This window comes from Magallana gigas, chromosome 6, assembly GCF_963853765.1.
Source record: "Magallana gigas chromosome 6, xbMagGiga1.1, whole genome shotgun sequence".
Taxonomy (NCBI): domain Eukaryota; kingdom Metazoa; phylum Mollusca; class Bivalvia; order Ostreida; family Ostreidae; genus Magallana; species Magallana gigas.
The window spans coordinates 39,625,543-39,651,708 of NC_088858.1; the positions used below are offsets into that span (position 1 = coordinate 39,625,543).

A 26,166-nucleotide genomic window follows, 5' to 3' on the forward strand; every position below is an offset into this window, starting at 1 on the left:
TTTACCCAAAGTCACTCTGTGGGTGAAGTATGAAGTAGATTTGGCCAAGGGGAGAGAAAATTTGCTCAAGACAATCAATCTCAGAAGGACATACGAACAAATGGATGGACAGATGGATGGACAGACTGATCACCATAGGGCGCCTGCAGACTGGGGTCCTAATAAAAACCGTTTTCATGGATGATTGACGCCATGGGATTTTGATAGACTATGTGATCAGCGCATTTAGTATGGTACATAAAAGAAGTACATGGGAATTTTTAATTTGTACCTTTTAATTTTCAAAAGTAGAAAATATAATCTCAGTTGGCAATAGTTTTTTTTATTACAGCTTTAATATATATATGGCTTTTTATGCTCTCTCAGGGTTGTCTCTAAAAATTGAAGTAGAAGGAAGAAATAAAAATGTAGAAGGGGAGTCTGGGCGTCTTACTTCTAGCTACATTGTGTTTGAAATGCAATAATAACTGGGTAATTAAGGCATTATTGGCGGGGAAATTCCCCGCTCACCGGGTCTTAGAGACAACCCTGCTCTCTATTATCATCAAAGACAAAATTTAACTGAACAATTTAGCAAGCGCTAGACATGGTATACATAGAACGAGTACAAGAATGTCAATCATTTTCCAACATCCAATCTAGGGCCTCAATTCAGTTCATTGACAGGGGTACACTGACCAAATAAATTCGGAAGCAGTGCTTATTTTCTCTGTCTTTATGAATGTAGTGTTGCCGGGGTCTACAATATGATGTAGACATTATGCACATGAATGATGTGTGTTCAATAAGCATGCAAAGTAAGGCAGCACTATACTTGTGCAAGAAAGTGCAAATACTTGGCAAGTCTTTCAAAGAATATATTCTCCTTTATTTCTTATTGATTGTAGTTTGTTTCATTTGCTTTTTTTTAAACATATTACTGCAAAATGTACTACAATATTATGCATTAAGAAGTCTGTTGAGATGTTTTGACCTGAAAGCAACCAACCATAACTTCATTGACCGGTATTACAATGCTGCTATCGTGAAAGTTAACAAAACTATCCTATCCTAACCTATATCCTGTATCCTGCATCCTATCCTGCAAATAAGCTCTATCCTATCCTATCCTATCCCATACCTTCAAAATATAGGAATACAAATTAAATGAAATGAAATTTAAGAATTAAATGATTTTATCAATTAATGTAGTACTCAAAATGAATAATTAAATCTTAAAACCGAATATTCTTCGAGCGGGATAACTTACTTACCTGTGCTACGGTAAAATTAAATCGTATGCGGGATGGACACTATTACTTATTAGGTTAGTTACTGACTCACTACGGAAATATATTGGGTTGATCAATCTCATAGATGGCGAGGCGAAGCCGAGCCTTCTATGAGATTGATCAACCCAATATATTTTCGTAGTGAGTCAGTAACTAACCTAATAAGTGTTTTGTTTTCTCAAGGACTATCAAGCGACATATTTATTCACAAATAGCGATGATCTACGCAAAGCCATGTACAAGATGCCTTACATCTCGTCCAATTTAACTCATTTAAACTCTTCAAAATTTTCAATCTCACCTTTCAAATACTCTTTAAAAATCTTTACTTCACCCATGTTTACTTACAATGTTTTGTTGCTATTCAATTTCAAATGTTTTCTCCCTTTCTTCTGCAGGGATTTGAGCAAATTTCGACGCTGCCATTTTGTTCTGCTCCAGACAAAACAATGTGACGTCAATATTCTAAGGGCAACTACTCTAATTTTAAAGAATTTCAAAGGGCAACAACTCCAAATACTTTAAGAACTTACGGCATGCAGTTTATGTATAAAATACTATGAAATGTTGAAATGAGTAAGCGAGGCGTCGACCAATTACGGCCATATTGCCTAATATTATTTCTCACAGAACAAATATAGAGCTATATGAGGCAATCACGTGCTATGTTTAAACCAATAAAAATGTGACATTTCAGTCCGAGGGAAAACAAAATAACGTAAACAAACAGGTAAGCGATTCGATTTTTGATTTTATCATATTTATGCATAAAAAACAGATAAATAACTTCTATGCACTTATTGAGGAACTGTTTAGTCATATATTTTTATCAAATTATTTTCTTATCACATATAACTGAGCGTAATTATCATAATTCGAGCGATTCTTTCGGCAATAAATGTAAACACGATCTGGAAATGAAAAATTCCTTTAGGAAGTTTATATCATTTATAGTTAAATCTCTCTGAATTATTTTTAATGCATAAATTCTTAAGCATTTATAGCTAGCTAACATTTATTAATTCGACATGTTCAGGTTAATATCGGACCGAAATATGCGTCCCTGTTATTTGGCATCGAAGAAATTATATGAAACGTGAAGCAATGTCCGTTTCTTGTATACATGTTTATCTTTTAAAGTGCAGAATTGGTCGTTTATAAATTCAAGATTTTATTGCTTTGCAGACTTTAAATGAAGTAAATACAGAAATCTATATCTGACGTTGTCAAATGTTGCATCAAATTCTCGCAGTAACTCCATACTTGCGTACGAATTGACAAAGACGTAGCGCCAACATTTTAGCGCGCATCAATTTAATGCACCGCGTTCTTGATATAATAATTATTCTAAAATGGTTTAACTTGTAAAACTTATTAAATTGACATTGAAAATACATTGTTACGCCAATTTTCGTTTCGCAAAATAACTCTGAAATTTATACTCGAATCTGATTGGCTACAGGATGCAGGATAGGATAGGATAGGATAGGATAGAACTTAACTTCTATATTTCTATCATGTATCGTGCATCCTGCATCCTATCCTATCCTATCCTTGTCAACTTTCAGGATAGCAGCACTGTATACCCCAGTAGCAGTTGAGGAGCAATATATTTTGCAAATTAATCCATGTGGTATCATCCTAAATGAAACTGCAATGTTATATCTGTACAAACTTGCCTCGATATATAAATTACATATCTAGATCTAGAAGGCAATCATGTCTTAATTATGGACATGCATACAATGATCAATGTCATCATTAGATGATACAGGTGAATAGAACGAGACATCAGGGAGACTGTTTTATTCAGCATCTATCCATCTACCTATAAGCATTGCTGTCTATGCACTGAATCTGAATATAATGTCGCAGAATTCTAAATCCCTGTAGCATGATTAATAACTTCACAGAGCTCTAGAAGATAAATTCCTAAATTATTGCACTTAAAATGAACAATGCACTGAAAAACCAATTTGGTATTGGAGCTTAAATCAAACAAACCCAATTCAACCATTGAGATTACAAATTGAATGTTATTAAGAATTCAAAATATTTTTCTTGATCAAACAACAACTTTGTGAATTTCAGAAGGTTATTATAAAGTGTTGCATAATATTACTCTTCTGTCTTGGAGTGTTCATGTGTTAGGAGTTTGAATTTCCAAGAGATGTGATCATGCATACACAAATAAAAAACAGCCCTGATATTATCTATTGAAGAAATAAATAAGTCTCCTCCATAATAAAACTCAAATTAGAAACCATTGAACAAATCTAGCCTGAACTCTTGACTGTACACCAAACTGGCTTTGCCGTCTTTCATTCTTTTTAACTTGTTTAGCTTAAAAGGATCAGACATTTTGATAGTGTGGCATAGTAGAATTCCATTAAGAGGACAAGATTCCCAGTCTAGGACATGGCTTAATTTGTTAAGTCCTACACTGACTCAATCTTGGCTGCGAGGTTTAATATTTTTCTATAGTTTCCACATAAGCATATAATGATTACTTTTCTTGCATAACTTGATTTACATAAAAAATGATGTGCCTTCAGATATTTGCAGTATTATTCATAGTTATTACTCTAATCAAAATAAATCAATCATCAGAAATATCATATCCCAAAATGGTAAGAGTACCATTGTTTCCTATCCTAGTATGTAGTTTTTTCAGTGGATAAATTTTCTTCTAAAAATTAGGGAAGGAGATGCATCATATGTAGCTTCAAAGTTTTCGACTTTTTTACATAAAGTCCCTTTTTTAGAGCATCTTTTACCATGGGTAAATTACTGGTTATGTAATGCAACTTGTATGAGCTTAAAAATGCTCTCAACATCTTGGGCTTTTGATCAAAAAGAATATATTTCCTTATCCATTCAATCATAAATGACACATCAGACTTGTTTTTATAATCTATCCTGGTGCATGACATTTTTTTTTTGCACTGACTAAAAACAATTGGGTTTATTGCATACATTATTTACATCTTCCCTCTATTTTCTTTTAGAAACTTTTAGTTAATTGATAGCTCTAAAGAAACACCCAGACAGAATTTTTTCTGCAATGTTGCCACCTTCATATCCCGCATCAACCACCAAAGAAAGCATTTTATTGTTTAAGTAATTGAAGTCACCAAAATCCCTGTTGGTAGCTTTCTGATTAGCAATTATCTTTAATCTTAATACTGTTACTGGGTAAAGACAAAGTACAGTACAAAATAAGAAATCATTACTTTTTCATAGTGATGGATTAATTACACACATACACATAAAAATACATTATAATTCAATTATCCAGTTTACATCGTATTTTTATTTCTTAATTCTTAAGTGTAGCAAAGTGTCTTGTGAAAAAAATTAAACATCAATCATGTTGCTGTAATGAAAAGTTAAAGGCCAGACATTTTTACCAGGTGGTAAATATCAGGGTGTCCTGGGCTTGCAGTCTACCTGCAGTCATGAACACTGCTAATATCTAAACACAGGAAGCAAATTCATACACAGGAAATAAACAATAAGTCAGAATTGATCTTAGTTGGAATACCGGGTGTCTTATTGTTCTTAATGTCTATCTGAAGCGATTTTATACAGATATGAATCCAATCTAACCATTAAAGTGTTCTACGATTTTATGCAGAAATGAATCCAATCGAACCGTTAAACTGTTCTCAATTTTATACATAAATGACTCCAATCTAACCACTGAACTGTTCTACATCGAAGTCTGTGTCTTCCAAATTTTCTTTAAACATGTGTGTATAAAGCCCAAGTGAATTATTGCAGTAGATTAATTTTTTTCTCAAAACATGCTCATAAATTGTGTTTAGCACTTGATATTGTTGAATGTAGTTAATTTCAACAAAAAATTGTAAAACAAAACGATGCGATCAGTAGGAAAGTGGAATATTCATGTTCAGGCAGCCATGTAAGATGACGATGGAGTTTGTTTCCCAACTCGGGCACCAAGTTCCACTTGCCTGAATTATCAAAATATGTTTTGGAGCTGCTCATCTTTGTGGAATTTATGAAGTTATGAAAATTCAAATATAAATTGTGCAATTTTAATTACTAGATGATTAATTTTCATAATCAATTTCAATAGTGTTTAAAATTTAATTTTTATTTTGCCCTTTAAAATTGTGATGGAAGATATCCATGATGAAGTTGCTAATTTGCGCACAAATTTAAGCTCCTTGCAGTCTGTTACGAACAGTTTGGGCACTTATTCACTGATTTCCTTGTCCAGATATTGCAGCAGCAATTTCTGCAGAAGTTCTGAATCGACTGAGCATCTACTGAAGGTGGATCTGAAAGTCCTGCCTGCAAATGATAACCCGCAGACGGCCAGTTCTTGGTCTGTCATCCGTGCTTCCTTGCTGGTGGAGACATACATTTAATTGCTGCAGTCAATTGATATACCCCTACACAGTTGCAACTTCCTGTTGCATAGCTCCAGCAAGATGCATCGTTACAGCCCCGTTGCATTCATCTTTGTTGAAGTGTGGCATTGCAGCATCAAACATGCAATAAAATCTTGTAGATGTTTGATAGAAGTGTAAATTGTTTCTCAAAATCCAAAATATCAATGGCAATAGACCCCTGATTTACAGGAAATTGTGCAAAACAGTCTTTTCATAAGAATAAATAATCAAGTGAAACAGTTCGACTCTTGGGTTTTTAATGTCCGTGTTGTTCTTTAAATATGTCACAGGTATTCAATGATAAAATGATAGTTGTTCCATCCATTATTTCAAAATTTTATGATAAGTAAAAATCATACTTTTCCTTTTTCGTTGTTGCATATATAACAAAACTAATCTGTACACATTTTTCTCCTTAATGTTTGGGCCCAGAAAAAGGGTAGAGGATTGCCTTTTTTACACCAACACTTTAATATTCAGCAAAATACATATTCGGAACATTCAAATTTATGATTTTGTGAATTTAAAGCAGAGGACTGATTACCAAGGCAGTAAATCTGTTATGTGACAAAGATCTCTTTGGTGCATTTTTTACACCAAGTTGACCACTTAGATATTCAGCATAATGCATTATTGAGAACATTCAAATTTATCATTCATAGCAGAGGACTGATTACCAAGGTTCTAAATCTGTCATAATTATATTCTAATTACCAAAACTCTCTCAATTTAGCTGATAACTAGTCCAGGACTCGTTTTACAAAAGAAATTGCCACTATTTTTAGTCTCATGGAATGCTCTTTAGTGAAAAGAATTAATATAAATTAAACCATTAATCAACTATCAAAATTATAATTTACAGCCAATAAATTGAAACATTGATTAGTTGCGATTAATAAGCATTCTTTAATTTGGTTGTAAGTTCTTTTGTAAAATGTAGCCCTGAACCAACACAAGTTACAATAATAAGTTGTTAAGGCTTTAAAACATGTAATAATAGAGTGATTGATCTCCAGGACCACTTACTTGTTCCATTCTTATGTTTTACAGACTGGGTGCTTGACGACAGAATGGAAATGGTAGTCTCCTCATTCAAAGCAGTCGTCTTTGAATTTTCTTTGCAAATTCTCCTGTTGCCAGATTTGTCTTTAAATTCAAAAAAATAAATGCATCAGTTTGAAGCAAGAAATTTTTCAATTAACACAAGACAAGCCTAAAATATTAACATGTTGCACTGTATTTGTATTTCAAAATGGTAACTGCATGTGTCTTTAATTTTATTATATTTTTTTTATACACTCTCCTAATGCCTCAAAGAAAAACAGGCTACTGTAACAATATGCACATGATCACAATTTTCATTAAAAAGTTTTGAATTTTTATCAAAAGGTTAACTGGAAAGTTGAGACCATGTATTCTTTGCTTTGACCTGTGTGCAATAACCAAGATAAATTCAAACACATGCAACACAACTGAATGAAAATAATTTACATGAGGCCCACAGGCCTTAATGGTCACCTGAATAACATAACCCATTCATAGACCTATCTGTAGAGAAGTCTCATATATGCATTTAATTATGCTTCATTCTGGAATAAAAAATCAAAAACATGGTAATGACCCCCCCCCCCCCCCCCCCATTTCCCCTACCTGAAATCTTGTAACAAGGACTATGAAATTTATTATTTTGGAAATAAGTGTGCATCACAGATTTTTAAAATGTGCAAGACTCAAATAATAGGAAATAATTTTCGGAAAATTTGTTCACTGTCAAGAATGCCTTTACATGTATTTGTTTTCATTATTAAACTAAAGATGGTTAACATACATGTTTGACCTCCAACCCCAGCCCCCACTCCTCCCCCCCTCCAAAATCCCCAGAGGCCAGACAAAATTTCTTCCTCAGGACATTTAAATGAAAATTAATTGGTAGATTGACTGCCTTATTTTCTCACTTTATTTACATTCATTCTTAATTCAGCATATCTAAAGAACAGAATTCAGCCATTGTCAGCATATCTAATCCCCCCCCCCCCTTAAAAAACCCACACACACAAAAAAACTTAACTCTTGCCTCATGAGGCAAAGGCTTTCATGATATCTTTAAACATAATATACTAACAAAACAACAACACCGTCTATATGAAATTGATCGACAATGTGTTCCAAATAAAAATTTTATACCAATGCAACATCTATGGATCAAAATTCTTTGTTTGGTGTTGTATTTTTTAAAACTACACCGTAAAAAACACCCCAGTTATTACAAGTATGATAAATACTCATATAATGAATTCACCCTTTCAGCAATTAAAGTTGATTCCATTCTGCTAATTTTTTGAGTTATGCTGACAAAGTATTTCAGTAGTAAAATTCAAAATCAGCTAATCTATTACTGTGGAATCATTAAATTTCGTGCGGGCCAATTTTCGTGGATTGCTTAAATTTTACCGGTTCATCGGGACGTAATTTCGTGTATTCACTGACACCTACAAAGGAAATATGACTTTTTTATCCTAATTTATTAATTCATGGAGGATGTTAATTCGCGGTTGAGAGGTACCCACGAATTCCACGAAAATTGAGCCACCACGAAATCTAATGATTCCACAGTAACTTCGAACGTGCATATATGTACAAAAAAAATAATAAAGGCATTGGAACTTCTTGTGAATACATCAGTGATACATTAATCACAAAAATCACACTATTAATTAAACCACAACCTTTTATATTAAAGGTTTTAACTGACTAATAAAGTAAGTGACATGGTTTGGGTTTTTTTTAACATTCATTTCCTGATGACAAGAAAATTACACTATCTGAATATCATTAATCCTAATAAAATGAAAACAAGTTTTATAGAGTCTGAGAGTACCTTTATTTGAGAATTGACTGAAGCACTCACGACTTAGTGATATATCATCTATGGCAATGTCTCCTTGCTGAGTCAGTCCTCGAAATGCTTTGAATTGTATAAAGTAGCTACAATAAAAAAAAAACCAGGTATAATTGCTTGCTTTCATATAATCAAACACCGTTTATTTAAATATTCAATAAACATTCTGCCAATTTTGCATGACTTATTGGAACAACACTGTATTCTGTATATTTTGATAATAATCAAAAAATCGAACACATATCAATAGTTTTATAATTGCTCAACTTGAAAAGTGCTGCTAGAATATTTCGTTCTGTATGCAAAATGAGCAACATACCATTTTCATGCAAAATGCATGAAAGTTTGCAAGGATCTACCTTAATTTTTCCCCTGCTTGTCAATTTAGCCAAGTGTTTAAGACATTTTCTTTCTCCAAACTTCGACTTCACTTGTCCAAAATATTTTAATTAAGATCTATTAAATACTTTCAACTTGAAAACTACATTGTACTGTGCTGTATCACCTAAAATAACATTGTACTGCGCTGTATCACTTAAAATAATATGGTACTGTACTGTATAACTTAAAATAACTTTGAACTGAACTGTATCACTTAAAATAACATTGTACTGTGCTTTATCACTTAAAATAACATTGTACTGTGCTGTATCACTTAAAATAATATGGTACTGTACTGTATAACTTAAAATAACTTTGAACTGTACTGTATCACTTAAAATAACATTGTACTGTGCTTTATCACTTAAAATAACATTGTACTGTGCTGTATCACTTAAAATAATATGGTACTGTACTGTATAACTTAAAATAACTTTGAACTATACTGTATCACTTAAAATAACATTATACTGTGCTTTAACACTTAAAATAACATTGTACTGTGCTGTATAACTTAAAATAAAGACCACTGTCCATATGCTGCCTTTCCTCTTGACTTTTCCAACAAAAACTTAATAACGTATGTGTCTTCCCCCAGTGCATTTGTTCAAAGAATTAACAAATAAATTAATCTAGCTAATAACTTTGTTACTTCAGCAAATTTCATTAAACATTTTTAAATTGCATCAGGTTTGCCCTCAGATGTAAAATTATCAGCTGTATCTTAAACTAAATTATTATTTTGAGACATACTATACGCTGTCAAATTGGACAAGTGCTCAGCAATATTCACTTGTCTGTAATTTTTTTCTTGGTAATAGACAAGTAGACAAGCATTGAGTGTTGAGTCTTGGTGATTTCTGAGAACTGGCTAATATAACCCTTTCGTCCAAAAGAACAGGGTTTTTATAAAAACCAAGATGTTTTGCTTCTAGGTAATTAAACGTTTTGTGATGGTCTGAATGATTTGAATACCAGCGCCAGATAACTCAGTTGGTAGAGCATCTGACTAGAGATTCAGGGGGCCAGGGTTCGAAACCCGGTCTTGTTCCTCATTATTTCCCCAATCCCGTTACAATTTATTGCTTTGTGGAGATCCTATAGTAGAGTTATCCTTTTTAATAAAATAATATTTGCAATCAATCCAATGGCATATAGTCATCATGGGATAATACAACATGAAAGTAATATGCTACCTGCAACTTCCTTGCATAGAAATTTCAAAAAAAGGATTCACATTCAAATTTTTGGTCTGAATAAAAATTTAAAAAACAATTCATTTGCAATATGTCTGGATGAGACAATAAACTGCTTACATTCTTCCTTTACTCCCCTGCTTAACAATAAATTTAATCTAGATCTCTTTGATGACATCCAAGGACACGTTCAAATGAGTGAGAAAATTGGAATAGTACGTATTAAAGCAGCAACCAATAATAATCAACTGTGGATCTCGTGTATAAGACTTAACAAGGTTCTATGTCTCAGCACTGTTTAGCATAAAAAAAATCCTCTTTGTTAAACGGCCTTGGGCACCCTTTAAAATGGCTTAAAATCCATCAGTCTTATCTGTCAATTAGGGAATGGTATAGATACACAATATACATCATTTTTTCTCCTTTTAAGAAATGCCCTGGTACCAGTTCATTTCACATTGCTATCAGAGCAAAAATGTAAGAATCAAGTAGGCACAAAGAAATCAGTCACATCATCTGTCGCGCATTGTTCAACTTTAACATAGACTTCTAGTTTTTGGTGTCTCTACAAATGAACTCTCATAGAAAAAAAAATATATGATTGCGCTCATGAGAAAAGGGTGCTTATATGGCAATTTTCACAAAACAGAGAAACGATGTCACAAACATTTGATGTTCAATTTTTAGCGCCATTCTTTCATCACATGTACAGTGCAGAATTATGAAAAATAAACATATTTTTTTCACTGAAAAACAAGTGTTCATTATATATCAATGCGTTGTATTTTTCAATTTTAGCATGTTTAATATTTTATCGTTTATATCCACAATCTATATGTCGGATTTTTTGGGGGTGTCAGTTTGAATTCTACTAAACCATGTCAACGATAAACAAACAACAAGGAGCGGATTCAACATAGCATAACTTTTGTTGTTAAAATTGAAATGAGGGAATCATCTTGATCATGGAAGAATTTGAGGTAAAATAAAATACACTTTAAAGCTGAACACCGCCCATAAATAGGCCCCGTCACACAGGTATCTAGTATATAAACCCTTCGATTTCATTACACCCGATTGCACACCCGAGACTCGTGGCCAACATGTAGTATGCCTTTCGTGGTCTTTGGAATTTATGCATTCTATTCTTATTTTATGTGCATATTCATTCTTAATTATATTTTGACCAGTTTAATGGATGTTAGTATTCTCCTGGCTTGAAAAAGGTGCTTAAAACTTGATAATTTCATCGCCACCGAGTAACACAGTGAAGCAAGATGTACGTCCACACAGGTGAGACCTCTACAGCAAAATACTTTAAACTGCTAAGAGGTCTCCAGCTTATATAGGGGTTGTAAGGATAACGGTGGTGAGAGAGAAATATGGCAGACAGTGCCTATTTACGAGCGGTGTTCAGCTTTAATATCTCGATGAATTTGAGACAAAATCAAATGAAACAAACAGGAAAAAGTGATCCGCCGGCGAACACAGTTACTGTAGACGATCAATAGACAATAGTGTGATTGCAAGGGAAAATGAGTATCTCATACGCGCACATGTAACAACCTGAAATAATGTTTGTTAAACTGAAAAAAGTAACATCACTCTGTAAAACTTCATTTTCTTCACACATTCGGAGATCTACAAACAAATCTTGCCATATTCGCATTGCTGCCTTTTTTTGAGTAATATAAGAGAGATAACCCAGTCTAGCACTGTGGGTGAGGCCCAAGAAAAGTGAAATGTAGTTTGAGAAATAAGGTATTATCAAGTATCAATGGTAATAATGTTTAATGAACTTATTGCCGATTTCTCCTAATTGTAGTTGATTCTGACGTGCATTGAATTAATTCTAAACTTCATTTCAACATTAAAGAGTCCCTGCTCATAAATTAAAAAAAATATTTTAATTAAAAATAAAATAATCATAAAAATTCTACTATAATGAGTAAAGAACAATTTCTAATAAGTATGCTACAATAAATCATACCCAATTCTAATTAATCTTAATCACAGTGTTTGAAATAACCGTCCGCCCCACCGCCCGAGATGCATTACTTTTGGCACGGCGATCAAATTTGTTTGTATGAGCGCCCACTTGGACATGGATATTTTTTTTATATAATAATGGAATTGGAGTTTTGAGAATATTTAACTCACTCTTGTCACACGATCACTTTCCTTGTATGGTCATTTAAAAGGTCAAAACAAGCGTTTAATTCACGTACACAATGCTTTACATGTGAGCATGGCGATTTAAAGTCCCCAGTCATGCAACGGAATAATGCAGGGTAATCTCAGTGAGATTCCTCAAGACTGAAAATTTTTGACGTACATCTCTTCCGAATCTCAGACCAGTCCAACTCTAAGGGATTCAGTAAAATTTGCCCTAACTTTGGCCGGTTGTTACGATAATGGTACGCTGAATTAAATCAACTTTTAACTTCGTTTTAATTCCCTATGTTAGTTTCCTACCATTAAATGATTTAAATCCCATAAAATATGAACTTGTTCATATTTAACTTATTTCAACAAAAGACGTCCGTCAGAATTTTTTGGTCTTGACGAATCTCGCTGAGATTAGTGGATGATAACTTTACAATCAAAAACAACAAGTTTATGACAAAACAAAATCGAAAAACAGATTTTTGAATGTTTTACATGCAAATTAAAAAAAAATAAACAAATGTCAACTATTTTCTCTGGGCTGGTTGAATTTTTACGGGCTGACAAATTATACTAGCTGTCAGCCCCGAGTGTCTAGATAGTTTTTTAACAAGTTTAAAACACTGTTAATCAATATGTTTATATATAAGAATCAAGGTTTCTTAATACAAGAAAGTAAAAAAAAATATAGATGAAAACATTAAATGATTTATAAATTAACAAATAATTAGATTAAACTTACTTAACAGATTATTATGTCGTTTTTGGTCTTTATCGAACACAATATTTTTCAAGATGGCTCTATACACCACTTTTTGATGACGCAGTACCCAAAAAAGTAAATCTGGAAGCATGTAATTCCGGTACTGGCTGACTTAAACTGAGACAAATTGTATGAGGACCGCTCTATTAAAAAATTTGTTAAATGAATAGTCTTAGATTTAATTTGTTAATTGGGAAAATCATTACTTACAAGTAATGTGACACCTTCACGTTGTGTCGTATTATTTATCGTAAAAAACGATAAAATCAAATATAGTTTTTTAAATAGTTTTTTTCAACTTTTCGATATCTTACAGCGTAGCTCAGTGGGTTAGTCGGTTCCCTACAAACCTGTAGATCGTGAGTTCGAATCCCGTTGAGGACAATAAAATTTTTAACTTTCCAAAATTTTCTAAAACGTATTTTTTGGTTGAATACTGTGAAAGAAAATTCTAAACCTGTGAAAGTATTTTAATTCTAATATACTTTAATTAACATTAATATTGACAGATGTTCCTAACCATCATAAGGGGATGGGAGGGTGGCTTTGAATTTCTCTCAGGTTGGGATACATAAATCCTATTAATTAATTTTCCCCTTTATTTATTTGACATAGTTTTGCATTAAAGCGAATAAATTTGCTTATAGAGGCCTATTATGAAATATGTATGTATTTATCATTCCATTGTGATATTTAGGAAATTTTCTTTAACTCAGAAATGAAAAGTCCCCAAGATGTTTGGGCCTTGGGACTTAGGAACGATAACTCTTACCTGAGAAACTTTCATACCAAATAAAATTTAAAATATTTTTTGTGTTTACTTGCAATGATTTTCATTCAAATTTTTTATGTCACAGTTATTAAAATACATTTTTTTATATCATCAAGCAACTTTTTCAGATGATTTGTCAACAGAGCAAGAAAATATGAAAAATTATGATTTGGGGAAATACTAAAAAAAATTGCAATAATAAAATTTTTGATTGTTAAGAAGTATTATATTTATTTTTATGTGTCCAAAGGAAATTCCATCATATGACACAAAAATTTCTCTCAATTTCTTAATAGTTAACTTTTTAAAAATTATTCTACAAAAACACGAAAAAACATTTGAAAATTCTTTAAAAAATACCTATAGTATCCCTATCATCATTTCAATATTTGATAAGTATATGTTTTGTGGTCTTCTATTGAAAATTGTAATAGACTGTGGGTGTATAGAGCCACCTTAATTACTTTCCCAGGAGTTGGACAGACTAATTGAAGAAAATTTGGTCGTTTTAATGTATCCCAACATGATGACCAACATACTGACGAGAGTGGCAATGAAGATGAAAGTGTCAATTCACGATGAAACCATTACCAGAAAAATGACAGATGGGACCAACCTACTTTATCCAGCTTCGTCGAGTTCAGCCTTTTGGGGTCCGTTTTGATAGTGCACCACTGCAGCTGAACTTTTTTGATTGACGAAAATCAAACTATCAGTAATACATATATATAAATTTTAATTTTTAATCAAAATGGACAAATTACATTTACAGTGTATGGTAAATTGAGTGAACTGTATACATATGGTTATAATGTATTCTCATGATTCTTTATTTTTTTAGGACAAGATGGAAGTTTGACCAACGGTTTAAATGCCGTCATAAGCATGCTTGATTACGCTCTTAATGAATACATTTTTGGAGAAAAGGCATGCACTTTGCACGCAGGTAACTGCAGTAGTTATTAATAACTATTTGCTTAACAGATTATAAAATAATAAAAAGTTTGTTTGATTTGTGAACATACATTCAAAATTACAACGTAACTTGCAACTTTCCGTCTTTTGTCTACAGGTCAAAACAAAAACCAGTACATTTTAGTGTACCTCTAGGGGAGAGTTTTTATGGGATTCTATGAAACAATCTCACTGAAAATGCAAATCCCAGGGCACACTCGGTGATGACTTTGTTTCTGAAATGAAATCCCCTAGCTTCCCCAGTTTAATTTTATTTATTTATTCATTTGGTTTATGTACATTTACGTACATACGTAAATTGTCCATATTCATGTAAGTTGTGCATATTATTATTAATAAGTAGATGTTTGGTGGACAGTGGTTTTGGGCATATCAGAAAACCATTTTGCCAAAGTGATGTTGACGCATTTAGTCAACTTGTTGATGTGCAGAAATCGGCATCAAGCAATGTTGCTATCCCATACCAACAGGATTGTAGAAATTAAGGCCTGGGAGTGGCGAAATTGGAAACGATTTCTTTCGAGCAATTTCAAGGCAGTTCATAACATTCAAAAATATCACCATTTCAGGTTTTTACGTGAAAATCCTGGATACGTGTTTCTGAAAGAAAGTGTTGATTCAGTTGAAACAAAAGTCTCTATTCTGAAGAATACCATCATGGATCTGCAAGCAAGACCAAGAGTGATCACCCGCTGGGACTATCAAAAGATCGCCAGTGGGGAGGGTCGCCAATTCATAAATTGCATTCATGTGGTTTGCTATTGATTAAATATATCTAGAATGCTTACCTTTCCAAAAGATATTTATTTTAATTGTTTTGTTTGACCACTTACTATTTTGACATCAATAACATTACACTGACGGCGTGCTGCAGGATACGGACACATTGTTCAGTTGCATAAAAAAAGTAACTTAGAATTGGGATAAAAAAAATTATATTAATGTCTGCAATCAAAATATAATCAAATCTCAAAATGCTTAAAAAATCCCGTAAGCACCTTTTTCTCATGGGCACAATCATATAAAATTAAAACTTCTTAATTTTAGGTTTGGACAGAAAAAATAGACAAAAGCTTGAAACTGAATAAGCAATTCTAAATCAACTCGAGAAAACACGAACATGTGGTTCAGACATTGTTCATGTTTTCTCAAGTTGAATACTGTAAACGTATTATATTTGGCGTGTATGATATTTGATGGAAATTAGTTTTTGAACAAGTTGGCCTCGACTTGAATTAGCGCAGTCCTAAATTTGACTATTATTATGCATATCTGGATGGCATTTAGCAATTTACTTGATTTAGCGGAAGCCTACATCCGCCAAAAGCACTAAAAAGAATACACAGCTAAATATAGTACATTTACAGTAACTTCCCTGCCATGTGTACAAACTGGTGTTAACCAGGGGATAGTAACCTAGCCTGGAGGCATGACTACGGGTAAATTTAGTAAAATCAATCGATAAAAATACAAGATATGAAATCACCATCTTATGATGTTGTGTCCAAAAAAGTACATGTATTTGATTTGCTGTAGTGAGCTACCTTAAGACTGTTAATCAAATTCTATTGGCAACACTTCATGATTTACTAGTGATTAATTGATTAAAAATGACTGAGCCAATGTAGAAAATCTATAACAAATATGAGTTCAAGTACTTGGGTGAGCTGCTAGAAATTTTGGTCATGCTGTTGCCCATACAAACCTCACAAAATTTTCTCAACACCAAAATAAAAGTTAAATTACAATTATTATCTGGAAAAAAAATGTTATATTTCTGACTTACGGTCCAAATTCTCTAGGAATGTCTTGGGTGAGGGACACAGAGGCACTTTTCCATTTGTTTTCGTTGACACGAAGTCTCAAAATTTCTCTTGTTGTGTTGAACCCCAATCCACACACACTCACTAAAGATACGCTGAGGCTGCTTACTCGATATCCAAACATATGGTAGTAGAACGCAAGCTGCAATGTTTACATAGGAAAATGTCAGTATATTAAAGCTAGACATCACTGAGACATTGACCATTTCAAAGGGCCCCACTCAAGTAATGGACAATGGAATGAAAAGCATTTTAGAGAGATGTGCTTTGACCTTAACCTATGACTTAAAAATTTCCAGTTGGTGTAAAAGTTTAAGGTTATATGAGATGTCAGTTGATTTTAATGTGCATAAAAGTACATTATAATCAAAATGCTTTCATCTGTTTAGAATTCTTTTAATTCTACAATACTGGACCAAAAAAAAGTTGTAAAATTTTTTGTTAAGAAAAAATTTATAAAACCCCAGCGGAATTCAAATTCATGTCATCTAGATTCATTCATAGTTAACTTTATACTTTGTTAACTTTGTACATTGGGCTCTGCTGTTGGGTAACAATTTTGGGAATTTTTTTCTTCAAAATTATACTTAATTTTAGTGTTTACTTTAATAGGACGTACATCACAATATGGAAATGCCCAATACCACCTTAATTCAAGCTCATTGCAACCCCTTACCTACAGGCATTTTTTGTTTAATATGACCAAAAGCAAGATTAACCAAATGGTAAATAATTTATGAACTATATTAGATAAAATTTGAATGAAGGTCTCTGCACAACCCTGACTTTCATGAAGTTTATAATTATTTGGTGTGAGCAAAACTACAGTCCTTCATCTTTTATAACTTTGGCTGAAAAATGTCCAGTATTGAGGGCTTACCTGACATTTTCCATAGATCAGTGATGAAGAGTTCCACAGGCTTGCATCTGGAGCTGGAAATATTGGACTCTCAAGGATGCCTGCATCCAGATGTTTCCCATGGTCCATCTCCACATACAAATAATGACCTAGCAAAATGAGAAATCAACTAGAAGGTGCTGAACAAATTTTTAAACAATAAAATACTGTATAGATGTGTAATGTTCGTCTCAGGTGAGTTAAAAAGTGAAAGAAGGTCACAGTGACTTTGATATGAGGATTTGAAGATGTGAAGATGCTTACAAAGTGAAATAACTAAAATTAGCATTGTATTTCTTAAAGGAAGATTTCTATATTTCTATGTTAAAACTAGAATCCACCTTTTGGCCCTAGTATTGGTCCAGAGGTTATGATTTAACAATTTAGAATTTTCATCATATATACTACACTGAGTTTATTGTAAATATTGGCATTTCTGATGCAGTGGTTCTTGAGAAGATTTTTAAAGATACAAACCCCATTTTCACTGTTTAATAATTATTTCCTTTTAAACAAGAATAGAATTCCTGGGACCCCCGCCGGTCAAGCAGTATACTAGTATCGAGTCTATCGACCAAGGCTGATTTAGGAACTTGACATTTGGTATAAATTTAATGAAAATCCGTCAAAATTTGTAGGCATGAGAGCGCTTACAAGGTCAATTTTTGGATAAAACAGAGTCATTATTGTGGTCAAAGTCCCATAATTCCAACAAAAAGTATCGACCAATGCTGATTTTCGACCTTGACCAAAGTATTAGTGGTATAAACATTTGGTAAAAATTTAATGAAAATCCATCAAAATTTGTAGGCATGAGAGCGCTTACAAGGTCAATTTTTGGATAAAACGGAGTCATTATTGTGGTAAAAGTCCCATAACTCCAACAAAAAGTATCGACCAATGCTGATTTTCAAACTTGATCAAGGTAATCGTGGTATAAACATTTGGTATAAATTTAATGAAAATCCGTCAAAATTTGTAGGCATGAGAGCGCTTACAAAAAAGTGTGACGGACGCCCCGCATTTCTATGTCCCCGCTCCGCGTTGCAGCAGGGGACAAAAAGAGTTCACCCTTTATTATAACAATATAGAATCCTCCTTCCCATAAGGATGCTTTGTACCAAGTTTGGTTAAATTTGGCCCAGTGGTTTTAGAGAGGAAGTCAAAAATGTGAACAGACAGACAAACAGCAGACAGATTGGCAGACAGGCAGATTATGGACAGCAGGTGATCAGAAAAGCTCACTTGAACCTTTGGTTCAGGTGAGCTAAAATAAACATTAAACTATTGGGTTGTTTTTTTTTAAAGCTAGTCTCATAACTGCATTGATGACTACAAACATTGTTATAATGTTAGTGACATATGCAAGACAAACACTTTGTTTCAGGAGCAATCTGATGTTTTATATTCCATGACATAAAAGAATATAAGGTTTGAAAATTTATTTAAGGAAGTATTCTTTTGAGAGCTTGCAGAAAACAAGCATGATCAAAGAGAAGTTACTCCTGGAGGTTTATATAGAAACTGTTGTAATCATTGCCTTTTTTTGTTTAATGTCATATGGGTTTGAGAAAAAGTTTAAATTGTGCAACAACCTAGAACTTTGCTAATTTTAAAACAAAATCACTTTCAAGAATATAACAAGTTTTTGATATTTCAAGATGAAAACAAACATGTCATCTAGATATCACTTTTACATAAAATCTAACAGAGCTATGGTTTAATGTTATAAATGTAAGGTTTTTTATTTTCTCATTAACAAGATTAACATTTAAAGAACCCATTTCCTTGTAATCTAAAGTTTTTAATCATTTTAAAAAAGAAGTTCCTTTTAAAGAACTTCATTCTACCATCTTTCTTTTACTGAAATAATGTTAAAGCAGTGTCTATAAAAGTTCAAACCAATTTTGTCTGAGTTAATGCATAGGAGACTGCGGTTTTATAAATATTCATGGGGATCAATGCTTTGAGGACATATAAATGCTTTGACATAATGGCTCTTTACCAACACAGATCATTGTCGTAGGTTCCAAACTTCAATGTATTATTAATTTCATGGATCCACTTCACAACAAAATCCACAAAAATCTGTGCTCAATGAACAACGATGAAACCACATTAGTTGATAAAATCGGCTCGAAAAAGGCAGGTTCTTTGACATTCAAACATTTTTATAAAGTTCTATTTGTATTGTCAATGTTAATGAATGCACTCACTCAGTGACATAAAAATAGACTAGATTTGCAGAAAACTTCACAGAGCTCAACTGGGATACTTAATGAAACATTGATACACCTCACAACCATTACAGCTTTTCTTTTGGATTTTTTTTTTTAGTTTGTTGTTCCCCTCAATTGTTTCCTATCAGTTTCTCTATGCATTTTATGAAGAATAACTCTTAGAACCTTGTCAAATATCTGATACCTGGTAACTTTATTTCAAATATTTTAGTCAAAATTTTTTTTATTATTAATTTTTAGCATGAACTGTTTTATTATCTTGAAAATCAGATTTATTATTCAAACTATGCAAATATGAATAAAAGAGGAAAATTGCAAAGTGCAGAGGAATTCAATATTTAATTTACTAATTTTACTGCTGCTAGACAATCAAAGCTGTGGGATTTCACCCTTTACTTTTTCAGAGCTTTTTTAGCTCACCTAGATAAAGTCATGGGGAGATTTATATATACCCTCAGGGTTGGAATCCAAGATTAGGAGCAAGTCCTATATTTAAGTTATTACATCTTAAACAAACTTGCATGGATGGTGCATACTTATGCACTTTACAGGCTTGGGTGCTGAATCTGAACAAAAGGTTTCGGATGTTGGAGGAAGTTAAGGTTTTTGGAGTAGGTGCTCTTTGCTGACCATATCCAAGTAAATACTGGTTCTGTTCTATCTTTGCCAAACTTCACTGATAGTTCAACTTACAATATATATACAGCTGACAGGCTAAGCACTGAAAATGAGCCAATAATTTTGCATGCACGAGGAGGTAAGGTTTTTGGGAGTTGATTTTAATCAACTCTCCTATGCAGTTACTCTGGCAAACGGAAAGTGAAACAGTGTTTGGACCTAAGCACAAATCATCACCGCTGACAAGACTAAGTTTTTGAAAATAATAGGAAAAATATTATGTGTAATGTATGCTGAAGCATTGTTTTTCAAGGAAACTTATCTATAATCACTTTGAAAATAGTCAAATTTTATATACTACGAACAATTTAGATAATTTTGTAGTCTCATGTATTCCTACGCCAGAGTTAATATAGTAGCGTCAAACCAGACGCTCGGCTGTCTCCGTAAATCTGCGACAAGCAAAGAGGGGGCTCTCTTCGCTTGTCGGATATTAACGGAGAGAGACGAGCGTCTAGTTAAACAAGACTAGAGTTCGATATCAATAGTGCTTGGATCCATACAATTTTTAGAATTGTTTCGATAACTAATACATACTAGTAGTTGAAATCTATCTTTAAATATTACACAACATGATTCATAAGGGGTTTCTCGAAATTCTTGTCGGAAAAGTCTAAAAATTCATATTATAAAAAAAGTGCATAATTCAAATACAAACTAGAAACTAATTGCCATGCAAGATAAATTGATTTTAAAATATATGATAAATTGATAATCGATAAAATCAACTCCCGTCAGTACTTCAGTACTTTGATTTAAGCATGGACCCTTTGATGCAAGTTAGTTACATATGTACATGTTAAATTTAAAGGGGCATCGTCACGATTTCGGTCAAATTCTATTTTTCTTTTTTTATTATTTACAGTGTTTTAGGAATGCATTTCTAACGATCAAATAAAATTTAAGAGTCAGTTGTAGAGATAAAAGCAAGATACAAGGCTCATAATTCTTTGCCATGTAAACAAGGCTCGTGCCCTGTTTGTGTTTACATAGGTTCAATATACCAGTAAACATCTTTTTCAAGCTGATTTGTCTATGTTCTTATTCATTTTATGCATAAAAGAACAGGTCCTAACGTTTAGCTCATTCATTTTAGGTCAACGAATAACACTCAAGGTTTAGTTGCCCATTAAATATGCCTTACTGAAGAATTGTAAACAATAAAATCGGAAAAATAATTTTTGATCAAAATCATGCCCAGGCCCCTTTAAGTTTCTTATATGCATAAATGTTATCGCGGAGCCTTGCTGCTTGTAGTATTTAAAGTTGTTCTAACTTTTTAAAATATCTGCATATAACAATTATGAAGTGTCTAGACTTCATTCTACACAACATGAGAATGCGTAGTTGCAGGTTTTTCTAAACACTGGAAAACAACTTTAGAACTTACCATAAACATAACTTAAGTAACAAATAAGACTTCAAACTGTGTGGGCTTAAATGTGAGCAATAAAAAGTGTCTTCACATGTCAAATGTGTATTTTTGGCATTTTATTTACTTGTCTGAAGAATTTTCAAGATGTCTGGCAACTTTTGAAATTGGGACACATTTGCCGATGGATATTTAGAACATTTCACAAAGTCTATCTTGTCTTGGTGAGCTCTGTAATCTTTGATTTTTACCTTATATATATATACAGACTGTGGACAAAAGTATTGGAATGATTTACGTTGCGTTAGACAAAAATGCAAATGTTCGCGTTATTTACCACGGGCGTTTTCGGTGTAGACACGATTGGATGGTACACCTCGGGTATTTTTAAAATGATGACGTCTTCAGGTTTTTATTAGCTACGTCAGATTTTGTCGTCTGCAATTTAATAGTCAGTAAATTCATCCACAAACAACATGGCTGCAAATCGTAAATATGCATCGGATGGTGTTAAAGAATCAGTTGTAGCATTGGTTCAGAAGGTAAATTCTTTTCAGAAAGTTGCAGATATGTTGAATATGTCGCACCGAGTTTACAGAAATTTTTGAAAATGAGGAACTGTTGAAACATTTCTGTTTTCATTGTTGTTGAAATTATCTGTAACATTAGCCAATGGAGTTTTCCTATTAGCTTTAACTTGTAGTAAAATTTTTCTTCCGTCGCGATCGCTCAGACTTTTCTTTCAACCTGTTTTGGGGGATTATCTAAAAAGACTGTGTGAATCAGAAATATTGTCGCTGTGTTTGTAAGAAAAAAATAAGAATTTCACCAGTAAACAGACAGAGGAGAGTAGCATGATGTCGAGCAAATTCAACATGGACAAACAATGACTGGAAAAGGGTCATTTTTTCAGACGAGAGTCAAATTGTTATAGGTAGTGACAACAAAGTGTATATCTGGAGGAAAAGCGACGAAGCCTTCAGGCCAGAGTGTATTTCACCTGTAAAACACAAGAAACTTACTGTGATGGTGTGGGGTTGCATAACCTATTATGGCATCGGCACATTAACACACGTGGATGGAAACATAAATTCAGATAAATATATTCAAATTATAGACAACAATCTATGGCCAGTTATAGCAAGACACTTTCTTAACAATAATTATATATTTCAAGATGATAATGCACCAGTTCATCGTTCTAGGGCTACTAAAACTTTCATGGAAGACAACCATATCAATACGATGGAGTGGCCGGCGCAGAGTCCAGATATAAACATTATTGAAAATTTATGGTTAAAGATAAAACAAAAAATAGAGCAGTCTGTGCATGAAATAACATCTGTGGAACAATTGTATGAAAAAATATTTTCGTTTTGGACCCGTTTTGATTGTGAGACCATTCAAAATTTGTATCGATCCATCCCTTCAAGAATCGCTGCAGTACGGGGATCCAAGGGTTATATCACAAAATATTAAGGTACGTTTTTACAAATAAGCTTTATTTTAGATAGAAAGGTGCAAAATTGTCTCCTCTTTTAAACAGATGTAATTTATTTTTTTGGGCTTTTATATAATACGGCCATTTTCGGTATCGAATCAAATGGGAGTATATTCCGTAAACTGCGCGACATAGTAAATCGTTCCGATACTTTTGTCCACAGTCTGTGTGTGTAAATATATATATATATATATATATATATATATATATATATATATATATATATATATATATATATATATATATATATATATAAAAATATGAATTGTTTGTCTCATAACATGAATACTAGATAAATCTTGTGCATTGAATCCGAATCCCCTCTTTATTTCCAAGATATGGCAGATTTACAAGTATAGCCAAGAGCTACATATACCTATATCCACAAATTATCATAGATGTTTGGGAGTAGCAAAGATTATCTTTAGAGATAAATGTATCATTTTTGGATATTTTGGATAAACATGTATTGCATCCATAAAGTCAGAGAAGACCTAGTAAATGTCAAAATTAATCACACAAATTATGGATCAACTTCAAAGCCCATATAGTACAACACATCCGTATCTAAATCTTGTTACCTTTGCTCCTTGTAATGTGTAAAATAAACACAGCAATCTCATGATGTTAAAAAAGCAGTTTATTGGTGATATTCAAGAAACTGCAATCAAATCTTGATGAAAGTAAAGATAATGTCTGAGAAATTCCTATCTGAATCTGATCCTTATGTTTTAAAAGAGTCCTTCTTTAAATCGCAATGAAATTGTGGTTTTCTTGTTGTAAACTGAAAGTGGCATTTTCATAATTTGAACTAGAATTTTTCAAATCTTTTTATTCCATTTCCTTCTGGGAGGTAACAAAATTTGAATGTTGGTTTTCAAGTTACAAATGCAATTTATGGGCTAGAGAGATTACATTTTTTGTTCTGTTAATAAGTCTCTTGCCATGTTTATATTTATATATAAAGGTTTTCTTCAAATTAGATTTCTTTTTTTTTATTTGCAGGTTTATTATGCATCTTAAACACAATTAACAAACTGAAACACAATTCTTTATTAATTTGACCTTGAGATGGTAACAATATCAAAAAATTTTAAAGAATGAATATCTTCTTGATGTCAATTTTCTATGTTCCAAGTTTCACATTTTGATCTCAAAGGGTGTTAAGTTTGGAGGACAAAATTTGGAAGAAAAAGAAGTTCTTATACACCTAGCATGATATTTTCATGCTTGAAGTTGATTTAATGCAGTAATAGGAAAAGGCACTTCAACTCTTTCAGTTCTCAATAAAAAGTTCTATGTTTTACCTAAGCCATTTCCTTTAGTGTGATCAAAGCTTGGTCCAGTGTTTAATGTTGGTGTAGAGTTTTTGTGCCGAATCCATTCAAGCTCGTCCCCATGTTGTACATTATGCCATCCACACAGGTCAACTTCAAAGTCACAATTTGCTCCTTCTGGAAGCTCTTCTATGGAAAAGAACAAAATAATGCGTTCTGTCAAATGCTTAACTTTTCAACAATCAAGACACCCTATGATAAAATAGGAATTCAGATTTCCTAAATAAATCTCAGCATGTGAGCAACAAATAGACCATATCTTATAATTTTGGAACTTTGTGTCTTAATTTATATACCTAATCATAACACATCTGTAACCACTATGTGTGATCTATGTGAAATACAGATGAATATACTTTTAAAATATTGTAAAATAGTTAATTAACCTTTTTACGACCACAACAAATCAAAGTGACTGGACCTTCTAATTTTTAGTGAATAATTCATGTGATATGAATTATAACCAGCCTTACGCAAAATTTACCATTATATTTTACCCTGTTTACAGAGTTATGGCTAGACACCAAAATTCATGAAAATGAAAATTTGTACTTTATTATAAAAATTTTTACTTAATGCTGACATATCTAATAAAATTCTCGCTTGTGAGACACGTACTGGAAAACATCACCTGTGTTTGACAAGGGACCTTCCGATACTTGTGTGGTGTACACAAACTGTCATGTGTAAAGGTACGAAGTGTTATTTAATTGAGAAAATTATCTTGCCATAAAAATATACATGTATCGAGATACTCCTTTAATATGGTAGAATATACTTAGTCAACTAAAGAAATATACATGTATCTGACCCAGCTTCCCGTACATAATATATATGATGATTAAATATGTTTATTTCGCTGAAATTAAGGGTACACAGTTTTAAATTCTATGTGCAAAAATTTGTTAGGTTGCATTTGCGGTCATTTATTTAGCATTTCTGATGTATATACAAGTATTAATTATAAACAAGAAGTAAATTGGAGATATTGATTCTCACATTATACCTAAGTTGGTAAACAAGCTATCATCTAAACTAAATTTATGCAATTTGTGAAAAAAAAATATGATAATGAAACACTATATAAAATTCTAAAGCATGTAAAATATATCTGTTGGCTTAAAAAAAAGGTACATTAATGTCAGCAGAATTTAAGAGAATTGTACTGTTTTTTGCACCATTTTTTGATGGGAAGCGTACAGTTTTTTTGTCAACCAAATTCCCCTTATTTCAATGCTCCTGTACAGTTGGTCTTCAACTTATCAAATGTATGATAACTTTTCAGAACAGGCACAAGTCCATGCAGACTGTCAAGGTGTGTCATTCAAATTAAATTAAATGAATATGAAGTTTCAATTGACAACCACATTTTTATCCGTTTTTCAAACTCATGCAATGAATAATATCTTTTTATAAAAAAAAAATTGAAATGAGCTTTGTAATTATATATGTATGAAGTCAAAATCATACATC

General features: G+C 32.6%; 1 protein-coding gene across 4 annotated transcripts in view; it reads right to left on the reverse strand.

The window, feature by feature from the left end:
* Nucleotides 1-26,166, reverse strand: part of LOC105337192 (leukocyte tyrosine kinase receptor) — a 192,756-nt gene that overhangs the window by 99,997 nt on the left and 66,593 nt on the right. For all 4 annotated transcript variants that reach the window (XM_034468725.2, XM_034468721.2, XM_034468722.2 and 1 more), the window contains exons 2-6: nucleotides 24,664-24,822; nucleotides 17,548-17,675; nucleotides 16,631-16,809; nucleotides 8,571-8,677; nucleotides 6,719-6,838 (exon numbers count right to left, since the gene is read on the reverse strand). In XM_034468725.2, coding sequence (XP_034324616.2) covers nucleotides 6,719-6,838; nucleotides 8,571-8,677; nucleotides 16,631-16,809; nucleotides 17,548-17,655 — 514 coding nt within the window. In that variant the 5' untranslated portion in view covers nucleotides 17,656-17,675; nucleotides 24,664-24,822. The remainder of the gene's footprint in view (nucleotides 1-6,718; nucleotides 6,839-8,570; nucleotides 8,678-16,630; nucleotides 16,810-17,547; nucleotides 17,676-24,663; nucleotides 24,823-26,166) is intronic.